Raw genomic sequence first — 15,762 nt, 5'->3', positions numbered from 1 at the left:
GAGGTGCAGAACCCAGGGGGGACCCTGAGGGAGCTGCAGTGGGTAGCTGTCCAGCTGGGAGCCTGGGACCTGTTGTCTCCCCTTGAGACGGGCTTCTTCTGACCTTCGTTCTGGGGGCAAGGCTGGGGGGCCTGGGTGGGGTGCATTAGGGGTATGTGGGGAGGAAGAGACAGACAGACAGCCGGGCTCCTTCCTGATGAGGTCTGGAGTTCCGGAGGCTAGGGGGCAGCAGGAGCAGGTGGGGTGGGGAGGTGGTGAGAACCTGAGACCCCCAGGAAGCGCTGGGAGAAGCCTTTGCCTGTTGGGGCTGTCAGGTCCACATGGCTCAGTGTGTTGACCTTCACAGCTTCTGGGGAGGGGAGAGATGATCTGGTGGGGGTGGGGAGGGCTAGGGGAGGCCTCAGGCCTAGGGTAGTGCAGGGGGCCCTCTAGGGGCTGGGCAGTGCTAAGGCATAAAAGGCTTCCCTGGTGGCATTTGAGGAAGGTGCCCAGGTGAGAGGGGCATGGGAACCCCTCACCCTGGGAGGAAGAGGAAAACAGGGAGCAAGGTGGGAGTGGGGGTGGGTGAGGCTTTGGACACCCATTTGGGCTCTGGGGAGACTCTCCCCTCCCTAGGGCTTCCTCCTGGGCAGTTACCCGCCGAGCAACCTGTGGGCATGCTGGATATTCCCAAGGTCTAGAGGAGTTGGGTGGGGGAGGGTGGTTGGTGCCCTTCAGTCCTCTGCACCCCCTCCCTCTCCAACACCAGCTCACCCTGGTATTTGTCATGTCAGCAGGAGAAGGTCACCATGTTGTTTTTCTCGCCCCCAGTCCTTCCTTCCTGCCCCAGTCCAAATTCGTCCTCCTACTTGACCTTAATACTTACCCGTGGCTTTGGACCACGGACTCAAGGGGGCAGCGAGAGCAAGGAGAGGGAAGGGTGGGGAAGGGACCGGGCACCCGGCGTGGCATTCTAGTGCTTTCCTCCTGCATTTTGAGCTCCCTACCCTGTAACATGTGGTTAGTCTTTAACTTCCTTGGGTTCAGAATTGGAGCAGTCTAGGTGAGGTGGGCGTGCTTTATGCTCGTGGGGACCACCACTGGGCTCTGTTCCACTCAGAAGTCTCGGAGAAGCCAGAGGCTGTGGGCTGGGAGGGGAGCAAAGAGGGAGGAGGAGCTGTGTGACTGGGCCTCTGCACCCCTATCCATGCCCAAGCCCATGCCCTGCTCTCTGTTCTGTCCTCAGTGGTCCCAGGCTGCGCCCATGGCAGAAGGAGAGCAGAATCGCCACCAAGGTGAGTCCCTCCTGTCCCCTCAGGGAATGGGTGGGGAGGCCTAATTCCAGGCAGGCAGGGTGTGGAATGTGAGGATCAAGAAAGCAAGAGCTGGACACCATGAGGTTAACCCTTCGGTTTCTTGAGGACCCCCTCTCCTCTGTCCATGCCTCTGCTAGAAACAGGACTTGTTGCCTTTGTTCTGCTCTTCCCAGTACAATTTTATTTGGAGAGGGAGCTGTGAGCTCAGACGGGAGAACAGTATTCAAAGAGCCCAGATGTCAGGGGGGTGTCCCTTGTCTACTCCTTCCAGGGGAGGGCAGACGTTCGATGTCCCTTCCTACATAGCCATGTCCCACTTGTGGGAGCTGTGGCCCTTCCTGTGTGAGCTGGAGACACAGAGGGCTCCCCCATGGGGTCTCCCCTCCCCGCCCCACTTTGCATTCCTTTGGGGGTGGAGAAAGCCCCGGTGGACAAGGTTTGGGTGCTGTGAACTTCTCTCCCAGGCCAGCAGAGGGCTGGCTGTAGCTCTAGGCGCCCCGCCCCCCTGGCTAACCCGGAGTCCGCCTGCCTTTTGTTCCGCTGTGGTTTGGAGTAGGGATCCTCCCATTTCTCTGGGGACGCCCTGGCTCTCCCCACCACTGAACGTAGCCCATGCTCCCACCCAATGCCACTCCCCCCGCCCTCCACCTCTGAGGAGGGAAGGCCCTGGGGTCTTCCTTTAGGTGAGTTTTTTTGACCCAAATCCAGTGTGGCCGGTCGGCCAGTGGTGATGCCCAGTCGGTTCTGCCTCCTCCTTCCCCACCCAGGAGCCCTTTCCTTGGCCCAGGACCTGGCTTCCCAGCCACTGACAGTGCCCCCCCGCCCCATGGCACCCAGCACACCACCCACCTTCTTTGGCTTCCCGGTGGTCTCTGTGGTCTGGGAGAGGCAAGACAAATGGTCTTTGTTTGCTGGAGAAAAGGTTGTCTGTGATAAATAAGGAAAAGCACAAGAACCTGATGTTAGAGGTATGTGTGTGTACCCCTCCTGCGGCAGGGGGCCGCTCTGAGAAGAATGACCCGTATGAGGGGTGCCTGTGAAATTGCCCCCTCCACCTCCCATGGGCTTTTGGATTCCAGGGAGAAGTTCTTCGAAGAGATTCCCAGCTGAGGTCTTTTTGACCCTTAGCTACCAACTCCTCACACAGGCAGACCTTTCTGCTATCCCCTCCTGGTAGGGCCACACGCCGGGGCTACCTGTGTCTCAACCCTGACAAAGGGTCACTTCAGAAGCTCTTGATTTGTTATCTTCCATATAGACTTGGCTTAAAAATGCCTTTTTCAGACTTCTGGTCTCATTCACTCCTTTTGACGATACCTTTACCTTAACTCTTTGGGGGTAGAGAAGGATTATGTGCCCATTGGTCTCCTGGACAGGAGGAGTAGAGACCTCAGGGAAGCCAGGGGACTGACCTGGCTGCCCCACTGTTCTTTCTGCTTCCCCACCTGTGGCTTCCTCCCCAGCCAACTTACTGTACACATGCCCTCCGCATCTCATCTTCCTTCACTTACCTTTCTGGAACACAAACCTTGGAGGGAGGAGTGAGGAGTGGAGGGTGGCAGTCCGTGGGGTATACACTTAAAACACCTTGGTGGCATTCTAAACTTTGTATTTAGCTGAAGAAAGGGCATTTGTCAGGGCTGGAAATGGAAGACAAAACCCCACATTTCGGCCTCCGTTCCAGTGTCTTTAGAGATCAGCCCAACCCATTTATACAGATGAGCAGATTTGAAGGCCCAGAGAGGGAATGGACTAACCCAAGATCACACCAAGTCACAGCCAGAGCCTGGACCTCCCCACTGGCTGGGTGTTATTTTTCTTTTTTGTGTAGAGGACCCCTTTTAAGGACAGGATTGCTCTGAGGTGGCAGCTGGGGGTGTGATGGGAGTGGCAGGCTGGGTCACAATTTGGAGTAGTTATGCCAGAGTCCTGCATTTATTTATCCTCAAGGGCCCCGCCCCTGTGGCCCAGAATTACCCCTTCATGCTCCAGTGCACCCTAGGCTCCACAGCCAGCCTGGGAAACTGTCTTTACCCTGGTCTCCCTCCAGATCAACTTCTAGAAATGCTTCGTGGCTGCAGTGGCAGCACTGTTTTTTCCATGATGCAAGCAGTTTGCCCTCTTGGGCGGGGTTATCGGTGGCTGGCAGGGCTGGCACAGCGTGCCCGCCCACTGCCACCTGCTGGTTTCAGGCGGGCCCAGCCCTTGTGCAGATGCCCACTACCTCCTCCACCCGTATTTGGAGAGGGGGCTGGCAGGTGGCAAGGTACCTTGCATGACATAGGCTTGGGAAGGCTTTGATGTCAGAGGTGATTCTAATCTACCATTTACTAGCTGTGTGACCTTAGGGCAGGTTACTTAGTTTCTGTGGCCTCCAGTTCCCCATCTGTAAAATGGAGTTCAAGTAGTGTTTAACAGTATCGTCTGGGGAAAATTGTATGAGATGATAACTATGAACTACTGGATACAGTACACAGCATGTACTAAGTGTTCAAAAAGTAGCTGCTGCTATAACTGAAGTTAATGGCAGTGGCTGTGGGGAAACGGAAACCAGCTTAGCAAAGCTGGCTGTTCCTCCTTTCAAGGGAAGCTTAGAGCACCTACAGTGGGTATCCCCATTTTCAGACTGTTCTCTGGCATTGAGGTTGACCCAGGAATTGGCTGAGGTGTCACAGTGAGGTGGGGTGATCAGATGTGTCAGGCCACCTCTCTTAAGCCTTGATGGCATCGTGTGATCTTTGGAATAAAAACAGACTTTCACCAGTATTGATGGTGGAAAGTTTAGAGAGGTGATTCAGATACAGCAGGAGGGATTTAAGTTAGATTTTGGAAGGACTTGCCTGATGGTGGGTACAGAAGCCCCAAAGAGTGGCCTTACAGAGCTGGGTGGAGATAGGGGCTGACCATATTTTGGGTCACTCACGGGATTCATGTGTCACCCCCTCCCACGCAGTGGTGAAGTTTATGGACGTCTACCGGCGCAGCTACTGCCATCCGATCGAGACCCTGGTGGACATCTTCCAGGAGTACCCTGATGAGATCGAGTACATCTTCAAGCCGTCCTGTGTGCCCCTCATGCGATGCGGGGGCTGCTGCAACGATGAGAGCCTGGAGTGTGTGCCCACCGAGGACTTCAACATCACCATGCAGGTGGGCACCTTTGGGGAGTGGGGGTGGGGGGTATAGGGAGGGGCACAGGACTTCGGGAGCAGGGGCTGCTAGGCTCTTTCCCAGGAAGCTCTTGTGGGAAAGAGCCAGCCTTGCCTTGCCTGGCTCCGGCCCCTGAGCCAGCGGGGAAGCTGTGGTGGGTCTTGCCTGTGGAGAAGATGCTTGCATCTCCCAGCAAGCCTCAATCCCCTCATCCTGATCTTTGCCCCCCGGGCTCCAGAGGAGGCTGATGCCTGAGACAGGAGTTGCTGTCTTCCTCTCTTGGAGGGAGCCCTGAGGGCCTTTCCTCTCTGGGACTGGGGAGAGGCTCTGTTTGGGAAGGTGGATGAGCCTGGCCCTGGAGAGTCTGAAAAGCGTCTTTTGGTGCTGCCTTGTGGTGGGGCCTGTCTCAGCCCAAATAGGGCATGAGGGAGCTATGAGGCACAGGGAGGGCGTGGTCCTCTGCGAGGGCTCAGGGTGAGGCTTGGGGGGGGGAGGGAAATAAAGAAAGGGGAGGGGATGGGGAGTGGTGAGAACCCAGGATTTGAATTCCCAGCCTGGCCAACCCTTGCAGCCATGTCTGCCCTCAAGTGGAGCAGGGGCTCCTTGAGGCCAGCAGGGTTGGGGGAGTTGGGGCGGGCCTGAGGCTCTTTCTGCTAGAGCTCCTGGTCCCCCCTGCCTCCACCACCCATCCCTGCTCTGTAGAACCCCTGGGTGCTGAGTGGCAGGAGCCCCGGGGTGTCCCATCTGGGTATGGCTGGCTGGGTCACTAACCTCTATGATCTGCTTCCTTCCCCTCTAGATTATGCGGATCAAGCCTCACCAAGGCCAGCACATAGGAGAGATGAGCTTCCTACAGCATAGCCAATGTGAATGCAGGTGAGGACGAGGTCATGGGTTCATTTGCTGGCATGCAGTTGCAGGGTGTCCGATCTGTGCCTGGGATAGGGATGCGGCGCATCAACATGCCTCAGTTTCTACATCTGTAAAATGGGCATGATAATAATATACCTCGTAGCATTGTTATAAGGAATAAACAAGTATTATATATGAAGACATTATTATATAGAAAGAGATATATAAAACAGTGTTGTATTGCCATAAACATTAGGTTTTTAGTATTATGATGATCATTCCTATCACTACTGTCACCATCTTAACTCCTCATTGTTTTGTTCTCTTCTCTCTCCCTACCCCTTGCAGACCAAAGAAAGATAGAGCAAGGCAAGAAAAGTAAGTGGCCCTGACTTTGGCACTTCTCCCTCTTCTCAGCTGGTTGTCTTGGTTTGGGGCTGTTGGCGTCCTTTCTTGGAGGCCCTGACGGCCTCTGTGGGCCAGGGAGTTGGTCTTGTGGGGCACTTGTGGTGGTGGCAGCAGCGGTGGGATGGAGCCAACTCCAGGGTTAATGAGAAAACCCAGCCAGGAGGCCGGTGCCTCCTTTGGAAGAAACAATGGCTTCCAGGTCTCCAGATGGTTCCTGGTCAGGACTTGCTACTTTGGCGTGTCAGGAGGCAGTGTGGACACTAGCCCCCTGGCTTGCTCCAGGGCACTCACAGCAGGGAGAGGGAGTGGGTGGCAGAGAGGCCAGCTTTGGTGTCAGAGGAAATGGTCTCTTTTGGTGGCTACTGTGGCGGTACAGTTGGATTTGAGGCTGGCTGGGGGCTTCTTGGTACGTGCCCCTCGGAAGGAGTGGGGCAGGCAGCAGACATACAGCCCTCTTGGCCAGGGAGGAGAAGTTGAATGCTGGTCATTTTCTGAGGCTTCCAGTTGCTCAGCGTGGAGAGGCGAGTTGGGATGGGGACAAGGTCTGGGGACGGCAAGACTTCAAGACAGGGTTGAGCGTCTGGCGTTGGGGACAAACTTACATGCATGCATTTACAGGGAAAGAGAGACTGAGAGAGAGAGAGCACCTGTGCCCTGCCCCTTCCGTTCCCCTCCACCATCCTGTCTACCCCCAATGCTCTGGGACATTGAAGCCCCCTAGGCCTCAACCCCTTGCCTTTTCCCTAAGCCCCCAGTTTCTGGAGGGCGAGTATTAGAAGACTCTCCTCCTTCCATCCTTCAGGTGCTTTCTCCTGAGGGGTAACAGACTTTCCCCCTCTGGCTCCTTCTCCCCCTCCTTCCTTGCCGTGACAGGCCTTCTGAGATGTGTTCTCCTGGACCTGGCAGGCATGGAGAGTGCTGGTTCCCTTGAGGGGACAGGCTACAGCCTGCCCCCTTGCTCATTTCCCCAAAATGCCTACTTTGCCCACGAGGAGAGTGGGGGGCTCGCCTGGGCTCGGAAGAGAGTCTGGTGAGATGGTGTAGCAGGCTTTGACAGGCTGGGGAGAGAGCTCCCTGCCAAGCACCGCCCAGGCCCCTCCTCCCCAACCCTCCCTAACTCCTACTCCCCCTTCCTGCCTGCCTGGGGCTCCAGGACACCCAGCCTCGACTCTCAGCCCAGGTTATGGCCCAGCAGGGCGGAGCCTTTCTGTGCTGCTGTTGGTTTTGTGCCAGCTCCCGGGTAGCTGCTCCTCACGCCGGGATTCCCAGAGGCAGGGCCCAGAGGACCCCTACCACACTGGGAAACGGAGGCAGAAGGCCTGAAGCACAGCCTCCGCCTCACCCCCCGCCCTCCATCGAGTTGGGTCTCTGACTTTCTCCCCAAAGTCCGGCCTACCTTCATTGCCCCGACCTTCAGGGTCAGATTCGGCCAGAGTGGTTGGGCCTAGAGCCTGCTCTAGGGCTTTGCTCTGCCTGGGACCCGGCGCGGCATGGGGGCCCTTGGTCCTGTGTCCTCTTCCCTCGTCTCTGCTCCTACCCAGAGCCTTGCCAGGGTGGGCCGTGAAGAGAAGGAGCCACCCGGTGCCTCTGCTCAGACACGCCTGTGCGTGCCGTGTGCTCGCCTCCCCGGAGACCACCTGCCTCCTGCCATCATGCTCCGGGGAGCAGCCTGGTGGGCTTTGCTCCAGCCATTCCCACCCCTGTCCTCCTCACTGCTGCTTTTGCTCTCCCCTTTCCCCCCTCCCTCCCTCGCTCTCTCTCTCTGTCTGTCTCTGTTTTTTTATTTTCCAGAAAATCAGTTCGAGGAAAGGGAAAGGGGCAAAAACGAAAGCGCAAGAAATCCCGGTATAAATCCTGGAGCGTGTACGTTGGTGCCCGCTGCTGTCTCATGCCCTGGAGCCTCCCCTGGCCCCCAATCAGACCCCTGCCTGCGGTACCCCATAACCCTGCCTCCTTTCCTTGGTCCCTCCTGGCCCGTGTCTCTCTCTCTCACTTCACTAATTGGCACCAGCGGGTAGATTTGGTGGTGGCATTGCTGGTCCAGGGTTGGGGTGGGTGGGGGGACCTGGAGGATTCAGGGAGGGGACTCTGGCTTGGCTGGGCACCGACTTTCTCTCACACACTGGGCACTGGTGGCGGGCCCGTGCTGGCACCGGTGCCAGGCACTGGTGCCTGCTTGCCCACCTGGTTTCCGCTGCTCTAGGCTTCTGCACTCGTCTGGAATCTGAGGGTGATGGGGAGGGCAGACAGGGTGTGAGGCAGGGCTGCGAGTGACCGGAGACAGCTTGTTGAACGACTCCTCAGTGGAAGGAGGAGGGTGGGTGCTGCCAGGCACCATGTGGTGGCCCCTCTTCATCTGGTGGAAGTGCACGAACTTGGGGCCTCTGGAGAGAAATCTCCTATTCCAGCCCAACCCATGGCGCCCACAGAAGCCTCCTTGTAGGGCGGCGTCTTCCTCTGGGTTAGGTGACGGCTGTGGTGGGGCCTACCCCGGGCCCGCTGGCCACTAGTGGCTGGCCTGTGGACACTGTCTCTGGACTTAGACTCCCATCACACCCTACTTAGCCCACCCTTGGTGGAGGGGCCTGGGCATGAGTCCTTGCACGGGGAGAAGGTGGCCCCTAGTGATCTCAGTGACCCTCGATTGCCATCCCAGCAGGTGAAGCAGTTGGGGCCTGTGGCCCGAGACTTGCCTTTGTCTCCCTGGGACGCAGCACTGCCCTGTGGCAGCCTCTCCCTGCACTCTCTGCCCGTGTGTGCCCGCCTCTTCCTCAGGCAGACAGCCTAGCCAGTGCTGCCTCTTTCTGCCACTCTCTCTGTCTTCTGCTGTAGTGCTTGGACCCTTCCAGGGTGTGGAAGGGCATGGGGGCCGAGCAGCCGGGTGGGGGTGCCGCTGCGGATGTGTTAGGGGGTGTTGCATGGTGTTTTTTTCTCTCTCTCTGCTGATGCTCTAGCTTAGATGTCTTTCCTTTTGCCTTTTTGCAGTCCCTGTGGGCCTTGCTCAGAGCGGAGAAAGCATTTGTTTGTACAAGATCCGCAGACGTGTAAATGTTCCTGCAAAAACACAGACTCGCGTTGCAAGGCGAGGCAGCTTGAGTTAAACGAACGTACTTGCAGGTTGGTTCCCAGAGGGCGAGTGAGTCAGAGAGGGGCATCACACAGAGATGGGGAGAGAGAGAGAGAGAGAGAGAGAGCGAGAGCGAGAGTGAACGAGAGAGCACGCACGCCTGAGAGGGGCCAGCTGCTTGCTCGGCTTCTTGCTGCCTGCCTTCTCTGCTTGCAAGGCCCCAGCGGTGGGCACTGGTCTGGCCTGGCGGGGCCTGTTCAGAGGTTGCACTGGTTGAGTGGGTAGGCTGGTGTGGCTTAATGTGGTGGTGTGGACGCAAGCTGTGTGTTGTGTCCCGTGGTCCTGCTGTTCGTAGTGGCTGTTGGTCCTGATGTTGTTCTTATGACCTCCTGGTACTAGTACTGAGGAGCCCAGAGCCCTTCCAGGTGTGGTTGGTATCAACACAGCACAGACTTTCTCATCTGGGCTTCACCACTACCTGGGAAGCTGGCACTGCTGGGCTTCTCATTCACTCAGTATTTCTCCGTAGAGGCAGGGCTTGAGTCTTCCGCCCTCATACTAGGGCTCCCTGAGTCAGGGCTGTGTCTCCCCCCTCAGACTTGGGCTCCTGCTCCCTGAGGACAGGGCTGTGTTTCTCCCTCAGACTGGGGCTCCTTGAGGACAGGGCTGTGTTTCTCCCTCAGACTGGGGCTCCTTGAGAACAGGGCTGTGTCTCCCCCATCAGACTTGGGCTCCCTGAGGGCAGGACTATGTCTACCCCCTCAGACCAGGACTCCCTGAGGATAGGGCTATGTTTCCTCTTCAAACTGGGGCTCCCTGAGGATAGGACTATGTCTCCCTCCTCAGACTGGGGCTCCCTGAGCACAGGACTGTGTTTCCCTCCTCAGACTGGGGTTCCCTGAGAACAGGGCTGTGTCTCCCCTCACACTGGGGCCCTCTGAGGAGAGGAATGTGTATCCCCCCTTAAACTGGGGATCCTTGAGGACGTGGCTCTGGCTGTTAGTTTAGGAGGGACCAGTACATTGAAGAACATGTAGCATTCGAGAACACTAGATAACCTTTAATCCTGCACCAGTCAAGGTGACAATCCCAAGCAGCCCACGCATTTCCAGATGCCCCCAGGAGGGGTGGAGAGAGGAGGCCATGCCTACTGTCCTGTCATTAGACTGCGAACCCTTAAGTCTGGACCTGTTTGCTTTTTAAACTTTGTGACCCCCAGGCATCTGTACCTCTGTCCCTTGTCCATGGTGGGGACCGAGGAAGTGTCAAGTGCATGAGCAAATGCATGACTGAGTTCAGGGGTGAGGCCAGGAACACAGGATGGGAACCGGGGGCTGCCAATCTGTTGATGCCTCATTCTGTGTTCTTTATACCAGTCCGGCCCTTGCTCAAGGTGAGGGAGGCCCCTGGGCCAGGGGAAGCTTCACCCAGAGAGGAGGCGCTTTTATAGACCTTCCCCAAGTAGGGCCAGGGTGTTCCCATCTAGTGCAGAGGCTCCATTCACAAAGTCCTTGGAGCGTCTCCCCTTCCCATGTGTTCCTATGGCTGTGGGTGCTTGGGTGATGCCAGGAGCCAGGCCCTGGATTGTTGGTGTGCCTTTCTGTCTGCCTGGGCTCTGTGTGAAGACAGGAAGGGTATGTCAGTGATGAAGGGTGGGGGTTCTGCCTGTTGCCAGGGCTGGACGAGGGGTCTCAGTTCCCCAGGGGGACCTGGGTGAGACAAGGGACTTGACATTTTAGGGTTTCTGTGGTGATTATTCTGCAGATGGAGGTGTGTGTAAAGTGGCTAAAGTTACCCTAGCTTCCAGATACTTTACTCAACCCCCAAGCTGGCTGTGTCTAGGAACTTCAGTTTCCAGATGGGAGGCATAAGACCCCCGTTCCTAGGCTTTCCAGAAGGGCAGGGCCTGTTCTGTCTCCTCCTCACAATCAGCCCAGGGACGGGTATGATGAGAAAGTCCTCAAGGGTTCCCTCTGCTTCAGCAGGAATAGCAGAGCCACAAGATTGTCTTTCTTCACCCTAACAAATTAAATAGCATTTTGAAAAGGAAAGGCAGTCTGGTACCTGGGGCCACAACTTCTGGCCAGCACAAGAGGGGGGAGGCCACCTGGAGGGTACATGGGGAATGGAGATGTTCCCTCCCCTTCCTGGGGGCCCAAGGGCAGGCAGTTCTCACTGCGGGCCTCCCCGGCTGGCCTCCTTGCCAAGTCTCCCTGCCTCAGGTTGTCCTCCCTGAAGCTCTGCCCACTCTCTTCCCCAAACCAGCCCTGTAGAGACTGAGTTGAAAAGCCTCCTGTAGGGCCCCTTTTCTCATGGACTCATCCTGCTCTGGGTACCCGACAGCTCTTACAGTATCCAGCAGGGACTGTTATTTGATACTTGTTCACTTGTTGCTTTGTGACGTGCTCCCGCGTCTTTGTCTTGTCTTGAGTAGATTGTAAGCTCTGGAGGGCAGATGGGAAACAACTGAGTGTGGCTGCTGCCCGTGCTGGGACTCTCGAGGGTGGGGGCTGGGGCTGTCCCTCACAGAGGGGCTGTCTGTCCCAGGACTGCACCTTCCTGTCCTCTCTGCTCTGACGGCGCCAGAGGCTGTGGGGACCCAGGGGCTCCCAGGCATGGGGAGGCTGCCTGCCTCATTGCTGGGTCTCCTCACCTGGACCTAACCTCAGCCTTTGTTTTCCGTCTCCCCTAGATGTGACAAGCCAAGGCGGTGAGCTGGGCAGGAGGAAGGAGCCTCCCTCAGGGTTTCGGGAACCAGACCTCTCACCAAGGAAAGACTGATGCAGAATGATGGAGACCGAAGCCACGCTGCCGCCACCACATCGCCATCACCATCGACAGTCCTTAATCCAGAAACCTGAAATGAAGGAAGAGGAGACTCTGCGCAGAGCACTTTGGGGTCGGAGGGCGAGACTCCGGCAGAAGCATTCCCGGGCGGGTGACCAAGCACGGTCCCTCTTGGAATTGGATTCGCCATTTTATTTTTCTTGCTGCTAAATCACCAAGCCCGGAAGATTAGAGTTTTATTTCTGGGATTCCTGTAGACACACCCACCCACATACATACATTTATATATATATATATATATATATATTATATATATAAAAATAAATATATATATTTTATATATATAAAATATATATATTCTTTTTTTAAATTAACAGTGCTAATGTTATTGGTGTCTTCACTGGATGTATTTGACTGCTGTGGACTTGAGTTGGGAGGAGAATGTCCCTACCCAGATCCCAACAGGGAAGAGGACGGGATGAGAGACTCTGGCGTGATCTTTTCTGACCCTCTTGTAGGGGCCAGGGTCCTCTCCCCTGCCCAGGAACGTGCAAGGCCAGGGCACGGGGGCAAACATGACCCACTTTTGGGAACACCGACAAACCCAGCCCTGGCCCCAAGCCTCTACCCCGAGTCAAATGGACAGAAAGACAGATGACAGATACAGGGACGAGGACGCTGGCTCCGACTAGGAGCTTGGGGAGCTTCAGGACATTACTGTGCTTTGGGGATCCCCTCCACATGCTGCATGGGCATCTTGCCCCCGGGGGCATTGTCCAGAAGATTTAAGAGCCTGGGCGGCCTTCAGCCACTCTCACCTGCTTCCTAGTTGCCCGGAGGCCACTGACAGATGTCCCTGCGGAGAGAAGAGACATTGGTGGAAGAAGCGGCCCGGTGACAGCTCCTCCTCCTGGGACCCACCCTCATCCTGTTCCTGCTCCCCTTCCTGGGGTGCAACCCAGGAGGACCCGATGTCCTCAGACCATTGAAACCACTAGTTCTGTCCCCCAGGAGACCTGGCTGTGTGTGTGTGAGTGGTGAACCCTCCTCACCCCCAACCTTCCCTTCCTGAGGCACAGAGAGACAGGGCAGGGTCCACGTGCCTGTCGTGGAGGCAGAGAAAAGAGAAAGTGTTTTATATACGGTACTTATTTAATATCCCTTTTAAATTAGAAATTAAAACAGTTAATTTAATTAAAGAGTAGGGTTTTTTCAGTATTCTTGGTTAATATTTAATTTCAACTATTTATGAGATGTATCTCTTGCTCTCTCTTGCTCTCTTATTTGTACTGGTTTTTGTGTATAAAATTCATGTTTTCAATCTCTCTCTCCCTGATTGGTGACAGTCACTAGCTTGTCCTGAACAGATATTTAATTTTGCTAACACTCAGCTCTGTCCTCCCCTTTCCCCTGGCTCCCCACCACACATTCCTTTGAAATAAGGTTTCAACATACATCTACATACTATATATATATTTGGCAACTTGTGTTTGTGTGTGTGTGTGTGTGTGTGTATATATATATATATGTTTATGTATATATGTGATTCTGATAAAATAGACATTGCTATTCTGTTTTTTATATGTAAAAACAAAACAAGAAAAAATAGAGAATTCTACATACTAAATCTCTCTCCTTTTTTAATTTTAATATTTGTTATCATTTATTTATTGGTGCTACTGTTTATCCGTAATAATTGTGGGGGAAAAGATATTAACATCACGTCTTTGTCTCTAGTGCAGTTTTTCGAGATATTCCGTAGTACATATTTATTTTTAAACAACGACAAAGAAATACAGATATATCTTAAAAAAAGCATTTTGTATTAAAGAATTTAATTCTGATCTCAGAGCTCCTCTTGGTTTCTCCTTCTCCATCGAGTCCTTGTTCTAGATGTCTTCTCACCCCCTTTCCCTCTTCCTTTGGGGAACATGGCACTTGTCTTAGGTCTGGGAATGGGGTGCCTCGTGTAGGATATGGGGTGACCCATCTGGTTATGCTGGGGACAGAGTCCTTTCATGCAGGCTAGGCTGGTCCTGAGGGAACCCATCCATCCTGTCTTGATATAGGAAGTGGAAGGCTCTGGAAATGGGTGGAGGGGGGAGACAGTTCCTTAGGCAGGAGCCAAGGGCTTTTGCATTGGGTTCTGCCACCTTCAGGAATTAGATGATCCAGGTCCCTGTCCCTTGGCCAGGGGAGGAACTAGCCATGTCTCCCAAGCTTGCTGCCCAGGAGATGGGAGAGGGCTGTGGAATCTTGCTGGCTGCAACAGGCTGGGCATGAGAAGGGGTTGCTGCTAGGGGGCTGTGACCCCAGGGTGTCATTTGGTTTTACATAGTGTCTTGAAATTCCTTGAGCCTCTGCAAGAGCCACAGGTCTGGTTGCCACTGATGGGACTCCCCGGCCCACCTTGCTATATAAGCCCTTCTGTCCTGATGCTGGGGAAGAGGAAACCTATCTGGGTCTTTGGCATTGAAGAGTAATGCTTCCAAATCCACTTCCTCTGGCCTCTCATTTATTCTTGCGAACCATAAATATGGTTTGAATAAGTATTTGGCCAACCATTGTGCTGTGGCATAGGACACTTATGAGTAAGACACAATTCCATTCCTCAAGGCTCTGGTGAGGGGGGAGGTGGGTGGGGAGACAGAGCTACACGTCCATAAATAGCAAAAGACAAAATGTGCTGGGGGCCTCTGATCTAGCTTGGGGGCGGGAGTGGTATTGGGGATGGTGGCTCTGTAGGGGGGCTCTTCCCCTGACATTACCTCTAGGCTGTCCCTTCACGGATGAGTAGAAGACAAATGGGGGAGGTCCAAAGGGTCGAGGACATCCCAGGCAGAAGGGAGGGCAGAGGCACAAAAGTGGGCAGGGAGTGGGTGAGGGGTTGAGGCTGCAGACACAGGCAGGGGTCAGCTCAAGGGGAGCCCATAGCGCCACACCCAGAGCCTGGGACCTGTCAGGGACGAGCAGCAGCTGAGCTGCTTTAAACGCGAGTGACCCCGGCAGATGCACTTCACCACGGGTGCCTGGCAACAGTGTGGGAGGCAGGGAGGCCAGCAGGAGGATGCTGCAATCTTCCAGGGGGAGATGCCCTGAGGGTGGGGAGGTGCCTTGGGTGACTGGCAGTGTGGGAGCTTTGGTCTACACTATAAGGAGGATAGGAGACAAGGTCTCTGCCCTCTGGGAGCTTTCGGTCTAGTAAGCACTCACCTTGTGCTGGTTCCTACACTGGTTAACCCCAAGTCTACACAGCAGCCTTGGAGGATGGTTGCTCTTGGCTTCCCCCTCTGGATTTCTGCTGGAGCCTCTAAACTGGCCTCCCTGATTCTCCTCTGGTCTTCCTTGATTCTCATACAATAGCCAGAGTGAGCACTAAAATGGAAATTAAATCATGTTACCTTTGGCTCAAAACCCCCCAGAGACCCTGTTTTACTCAGAGAAAATTCCAAATGGCCTTAAAAAGCCTGTACCATCTAGGCTGCTTCTACCTCTCTGGCTACTCAATGACTCCAGACTCCCCTTTGTCACTTGGCTCCAGCCAAGTGCATCTGTTCCTCGGATGCAGTAGGCATGCTCCTGCCACAGAGCCTTTGCACTGACTGTCCCCTCTTCCTGGAGCATTCTTCCCCACACAAGGCACGTATGGCCGGATCTCATACCTTCAGGTCTCATAACCTCTTCAGCAAGGCTGACCTTGACTACTGCATTTGCTATTGATCTCCCTTCCTACTCTGCTCTTGGGTGCCTCCTTTTCACAGTCCCTTCTTTTTTCTCATAGCATGTACCACCCTCTAACCGATTCTGGAACAGCGCTGTCCAATAGAAGTTTAATGTGAGCCACATATGTAGTTTAAAATTGTCTAGGAGCCAGCTTTTTAAAGGTAAAAAGAAACAGGTGAAATTAATTTTAATAATATACTTCATTTTTCCCCAACATATTTCAACATCTAATCATTATAAACATTAATATTATATTATTATTATTTTAAGAGACAGGCCTCTCTTTGTCACCCAGGCTAGAGTGCAGTGACACAATCGTGGTTCACTGTAGCCTCGATTTCCTGGGCTCAAGCAGTCCTTCTGTCTCAAGTTCCTGAGCAGCTAATTTTATTAGTTTTTTATTTCTGTAGAAACAGGGTGTTGGAGCCAGGCTCGGTGGCTCAGCCTGTAATCCCGCGCCTTGGGAGGCTGAGGTGAGTG

General features: G+C 54.6%; 1 protein-coding gene across 7 annotated transcripts; it reads left to right on the top strand.

Moving 5' to 3' along the window:
• The first annotated feature begins 1,222 nt into the window (after nucleotides 1-1,222).
• VEGFA (vascular endothelial growth factor A) lies at nucleotides 1,223-13,408 on the top strand. Of its 7 annotated transcripts, none has more exons than XM_008060621.2 (7): nucleotides 1,223-1,274; nucleotides 4,249-4,445; nucleotides 5,245-5,321; nucleotides 5,646-5,675; nucleotides 7,497-7,550; nucleotides 8,691-8,822; nucleotides 11,465-13,408. In XM_008060621.2, exons 1-7 carry the CDS (start codon nucleotides 1,244-1,246, stop codon nucleotides 11,484-11,486), a joined length of 543 nt encoding a protein of 180 aa, XP_008058812.2. In that variant the 5' UTR covers nucleotides 1,223-1,243; the 3' UTR covers nucleotides 11,487-13,408. The 7 variants fall into 7 exon arrangements, with proteins under 7 accessions (XP_008058812.2, XP_021569362.1, XP_021569368.1 ...); XM_021713687.1 differs by having other exon boundaries at nucleotides 7,497-7,568; XM_021713693.1 differs by having other exon boundaries at nucleotides 7,497-7,618; nucleotides 8,690-8,822.
• The last annotated feature ends 2,354 nt before the right edge of the window (nucleotides 13,409-15,762 follow it).

Source organism: Carlito syrichta, unplaced genomic scaffold (assembly GCF_000164805.1).
Source record: "Carlito syrichta isolate Samal-C Ts95f unplaced genomic scaffold, Tarsius_syrichta-2.0.1 Scaffold304676, whole genome shotgun sequence".
In the NCBI taxonomy this organism is placed as follows: domain Eukaryota; kingdom Metazoa; phylum Chordata; class Mammalia; order Primates; family Tarsiidae; genus Carlito; species Carlito syrichta.
Note: the sequence above shows the minus strand (reverse complement) of the source record. Positions and strands in the feature narration are given on the sequence as shown.

Excerpts from the sequence above, each read along its gene's own strand:
- VEGFA (XM_021713693.1), top strand. The coding sequence starts at position 1,244 with ATGGCAGAAGGAGAGCAGAATCGCCACCAAG. Across the intron at positions 1,275-4,248 it reads AGAGCAGAATCGCCACCAAG|TGGTGAAGTTTATGGACGTC; the intron begins GTGAGTCCCTCC and ends CCTCCCACGCAG. Across the intron at positions 8,823-11,464 it reads TTAAACGAACGTACTTGCAG|ATGTGACAAGCCAAGGCGGT; the intron begins GTTGGTTCCCAG and ends CGTCTCCCCTAG.